At 36.3% G+C, this 14,730-nt stretch overlaps 1 protein-coding gene across 3 annotated transcripts in view; it reads right to left on the bottom strand.

Moving 5' to 3' along the window:
* The window catches only part of NLGN4X (neuroligin 4 X-linked), a 177,497-nt gene that overhangs the window by 71,636 nt on the left and 91,131 nt on the right, over positions 1-14,730 (bottom strand). For 2 of the 3 annotated variants that reach the window (XM_065856030.2, XM_065856022.2), the window contains 2 exons: positions 14,386-14,445; positions 10,556-10,708 (listed from right to left, as the gene is read on the bottom strand). In XM_065856030.2, coding sequence (XP_065712102.1) covers positions 10,556-10,708; positions 14,386-14,445 — 213 coding nt within the window. The remainder of the gene's footprint in view (positions 1-10,555; positions 10,709-14,385; positions 14,446-14,730) is intronic. The other variant, XM_065856035.2, reaches the window with a different exon arrangement.

Genomic DNA, 14,730 nt, shown 5'->3' with positions numbered 1-14,730 from the left:
AAAACAATGGGATATGGATGGAGTTTATCAGCTGCACTTGCACAAATACAGTTTCTGTGACTTAACAGATCTAAAATAAGAGAAGAAGATAAGATTTACAAAAACATCATTAACAAATATCATAAACCTCATGTCTACAAAAATGTGTTGATAGCAATGGAAATAATACTTCTGTATCTTTGCTGGGAATTTAGGAGTTCCACTGAAGCAGAAGCTTAGAGATATAGGTGAGGCAATGTAATGAAGTTTGCCTTGGCTCCAGCAATGCAAACAGTCTCTATGAGCTAAATTAAGCTTAAATAAACCTTCTTTCTTGTGTAAGCATGAAACTGTGGTTCACTTAGAGCACTCAAGCTTCTGGGTCATTCCCATGTGTACTAATCTACCTCTGACCTTTTCTACCAAGAGATCATCTTTAAATTTTCTGTACTAGTGGAATCACACGCACTGGAAGCACAAAGGGAACAGATATCTCCATGTCTGAATTTAAAATAGTAATTCTGTACAGCAATTACACCAGTGAAGATAAAACTTGATGCACTGTAGACTATTGCACACTGCCAATATGAAAGAATCTGGCTCACGAATTCTGTGGGGTAGGAGAGGAGAGAATATAGTTCAGTTGAAAGGCATCTAAAGCGGTCAGTCAAAACATCACTGCATTGATGTTTTAACTCGCAAATCAAGCACTCAGTGAAGTAAATTAAGGCTCTCAGTAACTTGCAGAAGTCCTGAGCCTCCTTGTAAACTGAACTCTGATTTATATTATACTGCTTAATATGATAGCTTACAGAGAGCTGTAATTGCATGTGGATATAATTTCTAATAAAATGAAGTCCTACCTTTTCAGATAGAGTACTTAAAATGGATGCTTATTAACAAAAAGGGAGATAGATAAGAGATAGACTATACTTATCTGCATGATTCGGAATTCTAAGAGGAAGAAAAGTGGTCTTGGAAACATTAAGTCAATTTTGAACTCTGAGTGTGTCTCATTTACTGCAGTAGATGTTTCATTTAACTCTGGCTTCCAAAATACCTGATTTATATTTCTAGACTTCATCGGGTTTTGCCTTTAATGCCTCACAGAAGAATACCAAGTTTAGATCTGAATATGATAAAGTTTTTTAAGCTTGGTTAAGATTTTTTTTCTTCAAATTGTATAACACCATGACTGAATTTAACCACATCAAAAAATCGTGCTTTTGGCTTCTGCATGTTTTTTCTGTTGTGTTTTTTTCTTATGTTTTGCTTTGGTTTTTTGTTTCTTTGTTTGTTTTGTGGTGTTGGTTTTGGTTTGTTTTGGTTTAGTTTGGCATTTTTGCAGGGGGTGATTTTTCAGATTTAATTTTTACTGTTACACAAGCTAAAGAGGGATTCAGCATATTGAAGTCTCACCAATTCAGGTTGTGCCACTGAAAAAAAAATCATAATCATAAATTCCTCTTCTGGTTTTTTTCCTGCCAATTTAAACTCAAAAAAGGCACTAAAATAGTGTTTATAGCTAGGTTGGAAAGATGTTACTTCTTAAAGCATATCCACGAAGTCTAAGAATGTAGATAAGGAAGAGGAATTAAGTAGTATCTAGATGGAGTAAATCAGGTTGTTCCTACCATCCTATTTTCTGTAATAACAGAACATTCTTTGAATTAGGATATCTATTTTGCCTACTCCCCCACTCAGCTAAATTTCCATTATTTCAGTTAAATAATTCACTAACGAGTTTGGGAATTTTGAAAATTCAACTCAACTGTTGAATAATTTAAACTTATCATCCTGCACAGTGCCAAAGCATGGGGTGGAGGTGGGAGACAGCAGGATTTGGTACTTCTGTGTGTTATAGCATTGAATTTATGAAGATACAGGAGCACTGCCTTGCACTGGGACACGTTAGCAATTTCCTCCAGCTTCAGCAGTGTCTCCAGTCATCACTGTGGTGGGATATGGGTAAGTATCAAAACTGCTGAGCTGGGCAGAGGCAGGATCCTCTCAAGCCATAAAGTGCACAAGAAATTAAACACAGCACCACAGAACTCCACTCTGAATAGAGCCCACTACAGTAAGTAAAAGGAGAAGCTAATTCTTTCTATTTTATTGTCTCAAAAAGACCCTGCCCAGGTAATATACTTTGATAAATGTAAACTTATACTCAAAGACAAAATATGGCCTTCTAAATAACATCAACAACCCCTGTTATTGCTGCATGTATACTTGATAGTCTAGCAAACTCAGGAAAAATATTTCCAGAAGTATTTTTATTCAAAGGATAGAAAGGGATAATTAAAAAGTTGGAAAGTTTTGGACCCAACTGTCTGTTGTTTTGCCATAGTGCTACTTGAACACAGAGAGAGATGAAGGAGTTGTTCCCGAGCAGCTCTGCAGTCCTCTGAGACACAGGAAATGTGGTTCTTTTGTTTTCTGGAGTTACAGATAAATATTGTTTAGTGCAAAATATAAAGGCTTATATTTTAGCTAAATGCAAGACGAAAAGATAGAGATGAAGACATTTGATTTTATCATTCAGATAAGCTCTTTTATAGCCGTGAACGTCATCATGTTACATCTACCACAAGTAAAACCTTTTTTTCTGTCTGGGATGCCTGCTTTCTGGTTAACTTGGTTCTAGAAGTTTCAGTATCTCCATTATAGCCAACAGGCAACTAGACTTCCTTCTATAAAATACGGAGAAACCTTGTCTTTACAGCAACTGCTAAAACCTGGTTTTAAAATTTAAAGGGTACAGTGTTGCATGTTAAAACCAGGTCTTTTCAAATCATAAGACTTTTACTAAGTTATAGGATGATCACAAATTCCATTAAATATAACTAAATTTATATTATATCAGAAGGTAGTAAAAGAAATCCATTTAGTCTGTATTCTGTTACCTTGTCAAATATTCCATGGCTGTACAGATGTTTCTTGGAGCTAAACTCAGTGAAGGATAGTCAGGTAAATTAAGTGGTCCCTAAAAATTTCAATTTTCCCTTATCTATGAAGATGCATTTCCAAAATCCAGGCTTTCTTAAACTTATGTAATAATTGTTATCAATTTGTTCCCAGGATCTCAAAAAGGGATTTGATCCTGCAGTTGAAACCTCAGGGAGCTTATGCTAACAGCAGCAGTAGTTGCCTCCTGCTGAGAGTAGCGCAAGGCTTGCAAGGTCCCCGGCAGTTGTCTAAGGGAGTTTCTGGGCCCCCAGCACTCTCAGGCTGCTGGTGGTCGATACCAGCCAGCAGGAGATAGATCTTATGAGAAGGATGGTCAAGAGTAGAATGGTTCCAACTGTCCCCATGATCTGTTCAAACCACAGGAACTCGCATATAACCAGCCCCTGGGGAACACCAGCCACAGGGAGCACTGCTAACAGGCTGCACAAACAGGGACAGAGTCGTTTGGGAACGGAGTCACCAGCCTGTGTGGCAGTTCATGTGGCAGGCCACACACGAAGAGCTGCCAGCTCTCCCAGTGATCAGGCTGCTGCTTGCTTGGCTCACTCACAGGCTGCAGCTCCCAAGGACTGAAAGAGTTGTCAAACACCTGAGGCTGCATGGAGTTCCAGCATCTGGAAATCCCCCTAGCAGCTGAAAGCCGTGGTAGATGTCAACCAACTAGCTATTACCAAGGAGCTCAACAGGCAACACAGTATCGAGGAACGTGAGCACAAGATCGATACAAGGTATTTTTTGCACTGTCCAAGCCTGAGCAATAGCCCTGCCTTGAGGCTGTGCAAGGGAAAGATAAGCCTGAATCCAAGCTTGAGCTGTTTGATACAACTAACTCAGATGATGATGAAGACTGGACCCTTGTCTCTGCCGAGGGTGGAAAAAGAACATTTCCCAACCCCTTAAATGCTTCTACATAACACACATGATGTTTTGTGGTTGTAGAATGAAGAATACGTGAGTAACAGACAGGATCCAGGAAAAGTTAACCATGTAAATTCAATCCAGCCACCCACCTGTATTAGACTGCTACCAGCAAAGCACATAAGGTATTAGGAACTCGAGATTTGCTACTGAGAGCCAAAACATCCATTTGCCATCCAGATAATATTTCTATATAAGTTTACTGCCTATCAGGAGCTTGCATTAGTGACACCTCTGAAAGGTTTCCAAGTCTGATGAACCCTAAAGAGTATTGTGTATTTCTACTGTTCCATGAAGGGTCTATTGATATTGCAACACGGCAACTTAGCCTATTTACCCCTCAGAACAATATTAAAAAGATCAGGAGGACAGGTGGTATTCTCTTCTGTCCTCCCAGTCACAGGAATGGCTGCAGGAAAGGACAAGCAAATTGAACAGGTGTTTGCCTGGCAGTTTAGCTGGTACCGTACTCAAAGTTTTGGCTTCTATGATCATGGATCCACCTTCGAGAAGCCATGTCTCTTTGGAGCTGATGGGATTCATGCGAGCAAGTGAGGCAAGAGCTTCTTCACCAACAAGCTGATCAGACTTAAAAATCGAGCTTTAAACCAGATTTAGCAGGGGAAAGGAATGGAGTTTTGGGTAACAGAGAAGAGCCAGAGTCTGCTAATATGTTAAGAACCAACAGGAAAAGACCTATGAAATGCCCCAGAGGAATTAGGGCATTTTCCTCTAAAAAGGTAACACAGTCGATAACTCAACTGAAATGTCTTTATACCAATGCATGCAGCATGATAACAAATAAAAGGAGCTGGATGCTACTGTGCAGCTAGAAAGCTATGATCTATTTGCTGTCACTGAAATGTGGTGGGATGAATCACATAACGGAAGTACTGCAATCTATGGCTATAAACTGGTGGGTTAGAGAGGTTACCCTCTATATAAAAAAAATGATGGACTACATAAAGCTGTCTTTGAAAAACAGTGATGAACTGGGTGAGAGCTTATGGGTGAAAATTAAAGGCCAAACCAACAAAGGAAACCTTGTGGCTGGTGTTTATGGCAGGCTGCCTGACCAAAGGGAGGATGTCAATGGAGTCTTCTTCAGCTGCAGGAAGCATCATGTTCCCAGGCTCTGATCCTGCTGGGGAGCTTCAATCACCCTGACATCTGCTGGGAGAGCAGCACAGCAAGCTGTAAGCAGTTCAGGAGACTTGTGGGGTTCATCAAGGGTAATTTCTTAATCCAAGTGACAGACAGCCCAACCAGAGGAGAAGCAGGAGAAGTTGTTGCTTAACACCACAGATGAACTAATAAAAGAGGTCAAGACTGGTGCCAGCCTGGGCTGCAGTGACCATACCCTGGTAGAATTCATAATTTTGAGGGATATGGGCCAAGTGAAGAGTAGGGTCAGGACCCTGAATTTTAGGAGATCAAACTTTCAGTTATTTAAGTAATTAGTAGATGAGACTTCCTGAGAAACTGCCCTCAAGGATAAAGGAGCAGAAAAGAGCTGACAGCTTGTTAAGCTTTATTTGTTTCAGAGCACAAGAGCTCTCAATTCCCACTTATAAGAAATTGAACAAAGAAGCCAGGAGACCAGTTTGTCTCAGTAGGGATCTCCTGGTCAAACTAAAGTATAAGAAGAAAAGGCACAGGCAATGAAAACAGCAACATGTATCCTGGGAAGAGCATAGGGATGCTACCTGAGTGTGTAGGCATGGGATCAGGAAAGCTAACACATAGCTGGAGCTGAATTTGGCAAGGAATGGGAAGAATGATAAGATGAGCTTCTACAGTTACATTGCTCAGAAAAGGAAAATGTACCCCCCCAATAAAAAACAAAGGAGAACTAATGAAAACTAGCATGGAGAAGGCTGAGGATCTCAACATTTTTTTCCCGTTTTCACTGGTAATCACTCTTCACACATCTCTCAAGTCCCTGAATGTCAAGGCAGAGACTGAAGGAATGAAGTCCCTCTCATTGTAAGAGAAGATCAGGTTTGAGACAACATGAGGAACCTGAACATACACAAATCTATGGGACCCAACAAGATGCATGACAAGGTCCTGAAGGAATTGGCAGATGCAGTCACTAAGCCACTTTCCATCACCTGTGAGAAGTCATGTCAGTCAAAGTAAGTCTCCAGTGACTCAAGAAAAGGGAATATCATGCTCATTTTTAAAAACAGTAATAAGGAGAACTCTAGGAACTACTGACCAGTCAGCCTCACCTCCATGTACAGTAATATCACGGAACAAATCCTCCTGGAGGGCATGTCAAAACATATGAAAGACAGGAAGAGGATTAGGGACAGCCAACACGGCTTCACTGAGGGCAAATCATGCCTGACTAATCTAGTAGCCTTCTGCAATGAAGTGGCTGTATCTATGGACAAGGGAAGAGCAACTGATGTCATCTACCTGAAATTCTGTAAGGCCCTTGATATGTCATGCCCCACAACATTTTTGCTGCTAAATTGGGGAGACAGGGTTCTGATGGATGGACTGTTAGACAGATATGGAACTGGCTAGATGGCCACATCCTAAAGAGTTACAGTCAATGGTTTGATGTCTAAGTACAAACCCGTAACAAGTGGTGTCCCTCTAGTGTCCATACTGGAACCAAACCTATTTAATATCTTAATCAGTGACATAGACAGTGGGATTGAGTGCACCCTCAGCAAAGTCTGTTGACAACACAGTTTAAGTGGTGCAGTTGATGTGCTAGAGGGAAAAGATGCCATCCAGAAGGACCCTGGCAGCCTTGAGGGGTTGTGCTGGTATCACTGAAAATGAGTTAATTTTCCTCTTGTGGTTAGAAACATTTCTTTTTTCATAGCTAGAACCGTCATTATTTGGACTTAGTTTGAGAACAAGAGATAACACCCTGGGACAGAATTAATGTTTTTAATTGCTCTGGTCTAAGAGCCAAGGACATTCTGAGCGGTCTGCCCACAGATGTGAGGCATCAAGGAAGGGAGGGAATATGTGGGGCAGAACTTAACTGACATCCAGACTGATCAATAAAAGTATTCCATCCCATTAGCATCATGCTTAATATTTAAGGAGAATCAGGATCTTCCAGTCGCTCTCTCTTGCTTCATCATTTTCCTCACTCTTTTTGTCAGAGCCGGAGGAGTTCTGTCTGGGATGTTTAACTTGGCCTTTTTGTCATCCTGCCATTTTGCAGAGGCCTCTGGGCCTTTCTGCCTTATTCTACTTTTCTCTCTTTGAGTCAGGGTAATCCCCAGTATCAGTATAGACTGAGGGATGAAAGGAATGATAGCAGCTCTACAGACAAGGAATGGGGAATAGTGCTAGTTGAAAGAGTTGGATATGAACCGGCAGTGTACACTTGCAGCCCAGAAAGTCAGTCATACACTGGGCTGCATCAGATGAAGCATGTCCAGCAAGTTGAGAGAGATAATTCTTCCCTTCTACTCCACCCTCGTGAGACCCCACCTGAACTACTGCATCCAGTTCTGGGGTCCTCAGTACAAGAAAGACAGGGACTTGTTTGAGGAGGTCCAGAGGATAGACACAAAAATGGTCAGAATGCTGGGAAACCTCTATTATGATGAAAGGCTGAATTGGGGTTGTTCAGCCTGGAGAAAAGAAAGCTCCTGGGAGACCTTATTGTGGCCTTCCAATATACAAAGGGGGCATATAAAAGAGATGGAGAGGGACTTTTTGCCAAGGCCTGCAGTGACAAGACAAGGGGAAGTGGTTTTAAGCTGAAAGAGGACAGATTTAGGTTGGATAGAAGGAAGACATTGTTTGTTATGAGGGTGGTGAGACACTGGAACAGGTTTCTGGGAGTAGTTGTGGATGCCCCATCCTTGGAAGTGTCCAAGGTAAGGTTGGATGGAGCTTTGAGCAACCTGATCTAGTGAAAGACATCCCTGCCCATGGCAGGTGAGTTGGATCAGATTATCTTTGCAGGCCCCTTCAAACCCAAACAATTCTATGATTCTATGATTTGTCTGGCTAGTATCAATGAGTGATTATCAATATAGTCCTAATATATTTTCCATCCACTGCAGTTAATGACACAATATAGACTGAAAGGAAAATAACAGAACTAACATTTGTGGTTAGTAAAATAACATCCAGTATTCAAGTCCATTCAAGTGATAATTTTCAAGAAGAAGGAAAAAAAAATATATAAGGTGTCTTCAGTAACTCATCATTGAGATTAATTCAATGCATATTCCTCCATCACAGGATGTGATAATAGTGATAGAAATACATATTTCTGTCATTAAAATCAGGTTTATATGTGTCATCTTTTGTACAAATCAAATGCAACTGAAACAGACCAGATTTACAGAAATAAGTATATCTTTCAAAAATAAGATAATTCAGACTGAAAAAATGGCTGTGAATATTGTCAATTTAAAATTTATGTCATAATGATTATGTGACTTTTTAAATTTTCATGAATAATCATGTTTATTTTCCATATGCTTTTTTACCTGAAGAAATTTGTGTTTCCTCTTTCACTTTTTTACTTATTAAGCAAGCCAAAAATAAGTGAAATTCTCCTAATATCTTCCAATGTCTAAGCAGAACTTAATGCATTCTCAAGGATCACTTTTATTATTTTATATATTTCACCCAGGAAGAAAAAAACACAAATATCCTCATAAAGCAGAATTCCTCTGATTTTTTCAGTGCTAAATGCACATTCTGAATATCTTCTGGTTTTCTAATTCAAACACAGACTTTCTATAACAAATAATAAATTCTATTGTGTCTCAAAAGTTACATTTTCCACTGTTGAGAAGTATTTAATGCCAAATATAACACTGTATTTTTCCTAATCCATTTTAAATCCTCACAGTTATTACTTTTCAGTTTCTTATATGAATGCCTCTGTATTGTGCTTTGTTTCCTAAATGCCACAATAAAAAAGTATAGCATTCTGTCTTTTTTGTTTGTTTTAAATATAAATACATAAAATAGTTCATCTGTGCAAATATTGCATTTTTTTCCTTTAGATTAATGCAAGGCAGCTGGACAATGCAACATTTTAAACTACTTAGAATCGTCTGTATCTTTCAACAATTTTCATTTTAAGAAACCAAGAAAAAAACCCTTTAGGAGATCCATTATATAATCCTTTTTACAGATAAATAACTATTATCAAGTTCCTGGGTATACACTTCATTTGAAAGCAACAACAATCCCTCTGTATTTTATTTAAGAGTTTTTTTACTTTTTTTTTTTTTTTGGGGGGGGGTGGGAGGGATGTTTCTAAGTACCAAGATTGCATGCAAAATACACTGAAATATATTTTTATATTTTGTCTTTAGGTTTAAATCTGACTCTAATATAGCAAGAATGTGGGGTTTTTATGTTTAAATAAGAGTCAAAATCCCAGACAAGAAAAAGATTCTCAGTACTCTGATGAGCAATGTCAACATTGTTGACACACATAAACCACATTAAGAGATAACTCAGCAAAAGAAGTTTCCTGCATTCCAAAATAGTACGTGCCAAAAATATAGATCAGGTTTGCTATCAAGAAAAACAAGATTTAAGATCTTTGTAAAAGCCACTCTAAATAAAAACAAACAAACAAAACCCAAAACAAGAAACAAATAAAAATAACCACATCAAAAATTACTGTAGTTTACCTTGGTTACCTAAAATGCTGGAAATATGATCATTCTAGCAGTCTATATACTGTTCTATGTAGATTGTATAATTTTCATTAAGATACAAAATATTTCTAATGCCTGCTATTCTAAACAAATTTTTAGCTTAATTTTCTGTGGAAAAGTAGAACTGCAATAAATAAACCTTCATTTGGAGAAAAACCTGGTACATGCAAGCATCCAGAAATTGGAATCACAGAAAAAACACAAAAGATTTTTGGCCTGTTGTCATGGTCCTAAGGTTATTTTGTTATTAAATCTAATGCTGTCAGAACGATATTTATAATGTCAAGAAAATGCAGTTCTTGTTCTGCTTGGAAGATAGAAGTATAAATTTCTCTCAATAACATAATTCATGATTATGGACTTTACTTATATTTAGGAAGATATTATTACACAGCTCTTTGAAGCTCCTTTACTCCAGATTACTCACATCATAAATTCCATCAATGTATATACCCTGTTTTGTCTGTATTACTTCTACATCTTCTGCCTTAAAAAATCAATTTGCACACTAAAATAATGAAACCAGATAAAGAGTAACATTTTCCCTCTTGCTGCCATTACCGACCATTTTGAAACTGAAGAGTCCTCATTTTTCACTGTTGGCTTTGTTTTGTTTTGTTTTGTTTTGCTTTTTGTTTTTGTTTTGTTTTGTTTTTAACGTTGAATCAAGAAGATTTTAATGAGAAAAAGATACAAGTTCTTAAAACTTGTTAATTCACTGAGCCAGAAGGAAATACGATATAATGACAAATATAACATAAACCAACACTAATATCATTATAAATATCCAGTCATTTTTGTCTAAAGGAAGGCAGCTGTCAAAAATAAGGTGACATGTAGCTTAGCCCAGTTTCTATAAAATATTGAACAAAATTCAAAATGAATATAATACAAACTATCCAACAGCAACAATATTCTGTTTTAAAAAACAAACTGGCTCAAGCATCTGTGATTGATCAGTAGATATATTAATCAATAAAATATTTCTATGCAGTTGGTGATGAAGAAGAGTCACTTACCTAAAACCCCCAGCCTGTAATTGAGAGTGATGACAATGACATTTCCATAACTTGCAAGAATGCTGCCATCAATCATATTGCCAGTACCCTCCATGTAAGATCCACCGTGGATGTAGACCATAACTGGTTTCTTGCTGTTCTGATCATGAATGTCTGAAAAGATTCAAGTAAGGAAAACATAATAAAGTAATAAAAAATAAAGAAATACAGCATTAGCAATTCATACCAGTGCTACAAAAATTCTTACTTGTTTCTTATGTTTTAAATATCATCACCACTACTTTAGTCTAGCTGGCTTACACAGTTCAGGATCATCCTACAAGCCTAACATTTATAATTTAAATATCTCTCTTGTTACTTCAAATGCTATTTCCTGTGAAATGTTCTCAGAACACTTGAAATGCCTTCACTATTAGAAGGAATTTAATCTGAATAAAAACATCTAAAAGCCTAAGGAGAAAAATCAAATTATGCAATAATCTTGTCTTTTTTTTTTTTTTTAGGATATTCTGATTGAAGTATGTGCCAATTCAGAAAGATCTGTACATTTGTAATTAAATTAAAATAATGATCCATACTTTCCCATTCTTCACTGAGACATACTTATTGAAATTATATTTCCAATAGTTCAGTAAGACATAATATTACAAAAAATTTTCAGATGGAAATAAATATAGAAAACTCTTACTTCTTTCAAATAGCCTAGAATTTAATAGAGAGAATTTATGCAAATTCATGGCACAGATTTTTTTGTATTTAAAGCAAATGATGTCTTTTATGTTGTACTTTTCCGTGCCATGGTAGCTAATCCTTAAAGAACAGCCTTGAATTAATGTTCCTTAATGGTATGGCTGGTCTTTTGTATATGCAGAAAAGCTCTTGAGTAGTTTCAAACAGGTAAACAGCTAGGTCTTTATTTCTATGAGAAAGCTAAAAGAAATTGAGAGCAATATTTTCATACTTCAGAGTGAGTTGTAAAGATGCACTAATCTTGATTTAGAGTATATTTAGGACTAAATTAGGAACTTATGTTCTTTACAGAAATAGGGAGAACAGGGGCTGACCTTGTTTAAAAAGCAGAAGGTAATTCATCGAGCTGTGGTTAGATGTATACAACTTTTAAGAATAATTCAGTGTATCTGCATGTGGAATAGCAGCACTTTTCCATCACATAGTACCACATACAAGGTAAAGCAGAGTTTCTGACTATACAATCAGCTAAATAATAGTAATAATAAGAATAATAATAGTAATAATAAGAAAAATAATAAGAAGAAGAATAGAAAGTAGAGAAAAGAAAGAAGAAAGAAGAAAGAAGAAAGAAGAAAGAAGAAAGAAGAAAGAAGAAAGAAGAAATAGTAGTAGTAGTAGTAGTAGTAGTAGTAGTAGTAGTAGTAGTAGTAGTAGTCTGTGCTATGTTTTGAGTAGGGTAAGCATATATTGGACAGTGGAAAAGGGAAGTGGAGGAAAAAAAGCTAAGCTAAATACCTAGAGGTACAGGACCTCAGTTCAAAATCCTTCCAAAATTCTTCCCTCTCCTCAGATTTCTTAGGAAAAACTCTAACATACCAAAATGTCATCAGCAATGAGGCACCATATATACAATATTTTGTATATTTGCAACTAATTTGTGCATATTTAAAGGTAAGTTATGCCTAGTCATATTCCTATGGCCCACTTTACCTATGTGTATATACTATACTAAATATCAAAAATTGTCAGCTGATTGCAAGGAACAGATGTTCAGGCTCCCATATACATGTGTCCAGTTGTCAGAATTTAAGGCTTCTCATAGAATCTGCTTTCTTTACATAAAAGGGTGCATACTTCACATGTTATATTTTATGTGTTGTACCTGAGCAGCAGAACAAAAAGTTTTGTGATAAGATCTTTTTAAATATTGGGACTGTGAAAGTAATAGACCTTTAACAGATCATATGAAGCAATGAGGTACATTCTAGTGAATGTATTTTTTTTTTTTATTCTCAGCATTTTCAGCAAAGCACATGAAAGTGTTTTTTCTCTGAAGGCTCAGCTAAGCCCTCGAAAAATGAAAGGAATAATTATATAACACAATTATTTGTGTTGCTGAATTACCTTTCCCTTCTCTCTCTGAAGTCTCATGGCATGATTTGTTGTATTTAATCTTTCCTTATTACATAGTTCTACCTCGGGTTTGAATCTTTCACTGCTGAAGTCAATGGGAGGTTTCCTCTTCCCCTTCAGTGGGAACATGATTAGCTTCAACATAAAGGAAATGGGCTCCATGCTTTATGTGCTTAGATCGAAAGTGGATCCTCATGTTAATCATGAAACCCTAATGGTTTTTTTAAGAAGTCTGAATAGTAATGTATTCATAATCAAATATCTATTTTAAGTTTTTAAAGCAATTTAAGTTTTGCTTGTTACTTATCTTTTGCTTTTAAATTAACTACAGAATTTGGTATAGCAAATGATGATACCATAATTTTTAAAAACCTGTTGCACAGAAATAAGGTGATATTCAGAAAATAACAGGAATTTTGGAGTATTCTGCACAGCATTTTTGTGCTATAAGAATAGCGTAATTCAGCAATGAAGGCGATACAGTAGATGGCAACCAGTGTGAATCAAAGACAAGAGATTTTTAATATGGTATTTTATGTATGGATAGAGTAGCTACAACTGAGCTGAACTCCCAGCAGAAGAGGAGGTGATGTCCTCAATGCAGTATGCATGATACTAAGGGGAACAGAGAGGACAAATGTTTTGAAGTTATTTGAACTGATGTTAGATAGAAAGCAAAACCAAAAAAAACCCCAGGAAAAACTATATGCAATCACAATTCAGATTGGTCAAGCATGAGAGGATTAAGAAACACATTGCTACAATATCAAAACAATAATCTACCCAAGGCTGTTATCATCTCAATTAGTTTGAATTTACTTATTTGGTAAATATGTAAAATAAAATGCCACTGTAACTTTAATGAAAAGGAAGGGTGAGAATAGAGGAAGATTTAATGACTGTTTTTCTATTTCAGTGCATCTTAAATAGCTTTGTTGTGCCAAGGCAAGAAAAAAGTATTTCCTTGTACTACTTTTTTTTGGGATACTTCATTGTGAACTTTAACATTTCCTTTCATGGAATCCGATCCAACTCTGAAAGAAGTGAATGAAAATTATTGTCATTGATTTCAGTGGGAATGTGGTCAGAGTCAGAACGAATGTATCTCAGAGGCTAGCTATTACAGGAAGAAACAATAAAGCAACATCAACAGCTTCCTTCATTTTTGTATCCTGAAATAAACCACATCCTGTGAGAAAAAAAAAATATATATATAAGTAATTAAAAAGAAAAAGCAAAACTCAACTGCACGAATGTACAGCATGTGCACTGGGGAAACAGCGGAAGTGAGAGGAAGGATATATGTGTGTTCTTTCATGAATTTCAAACAGGTGAATTTACAAAAAGTGTAGGAGGGAAAAGAGCACATGCATGTTTTTAAATTCGATTTTCTCAACCTAAGAAAGAATTGGGAGGGAAATGTATATGGCTTCAAATAATATTTATGTTACTCACTTCACACATATTTAGGAATCAATTTTACAACTATGTCACAGGGGAATTGCAGTCATTTATATGCTAATTTGATTCTAAAAAGAAAAACAATGGAAATAATTTCTAAAGAAAATAAAGAAGCACATTGAAGTGTGCTTCTTCAAATAAGGGACTAAAAATCATGTTGAAATAACACCAATAACAACAACAATAATAATAATAATTATAATAAAAATTTAAAAGTTTATGTTCATGCATCAGGGTTGAGCTTTGAAAAAAACAAAAAATACCTTCATCTTCACCACGATCATTACTGGTTATATCATCTGCGCTTTTCTTTGTGTTGGCTCCTGGGATCATAGTGAGGAGGAGAATAAAAGGAAAAAAGAGAATTCAAAAACAGCAGGTTCTCAAAAATAATAAAAAAACTAGTACCAAAAAAAAAAAAAAGAAAAATGTAACAAAAATGTAAAAAACTGTTACATTTGAAATAGAAAAACAAAAAAGATGCAAATTGCACATAAACATAAAATGTCAAGAAGAACAAATTTAAAAGATTTGAAAAAAAAGGTATCATATTCTGTGACAATGCAGTTACTTCAGTTAAAAGTGATTTCCTCAAAAACAAAATTAAT

The sequence above is a fragment of the Patagioenas fasciata genome, chromosome 1 (assembly GCF_037038585.1).
Source record: "Patagioenas fasciata isolate bPatFas1 chromosome 1, bPatFas1.hap1, whole genome shotgun sequence".
In the NCBI taxonomy this organism is placed as follows: Eukaryota; Metazoa; Chordata; class Aves; order Columbiformes; family Columbidae; genus Patagioenas; species Patagioenas fasciata.
This window is presented reverse-complemented; position numbering and strand designations above follow the sequence as displayed.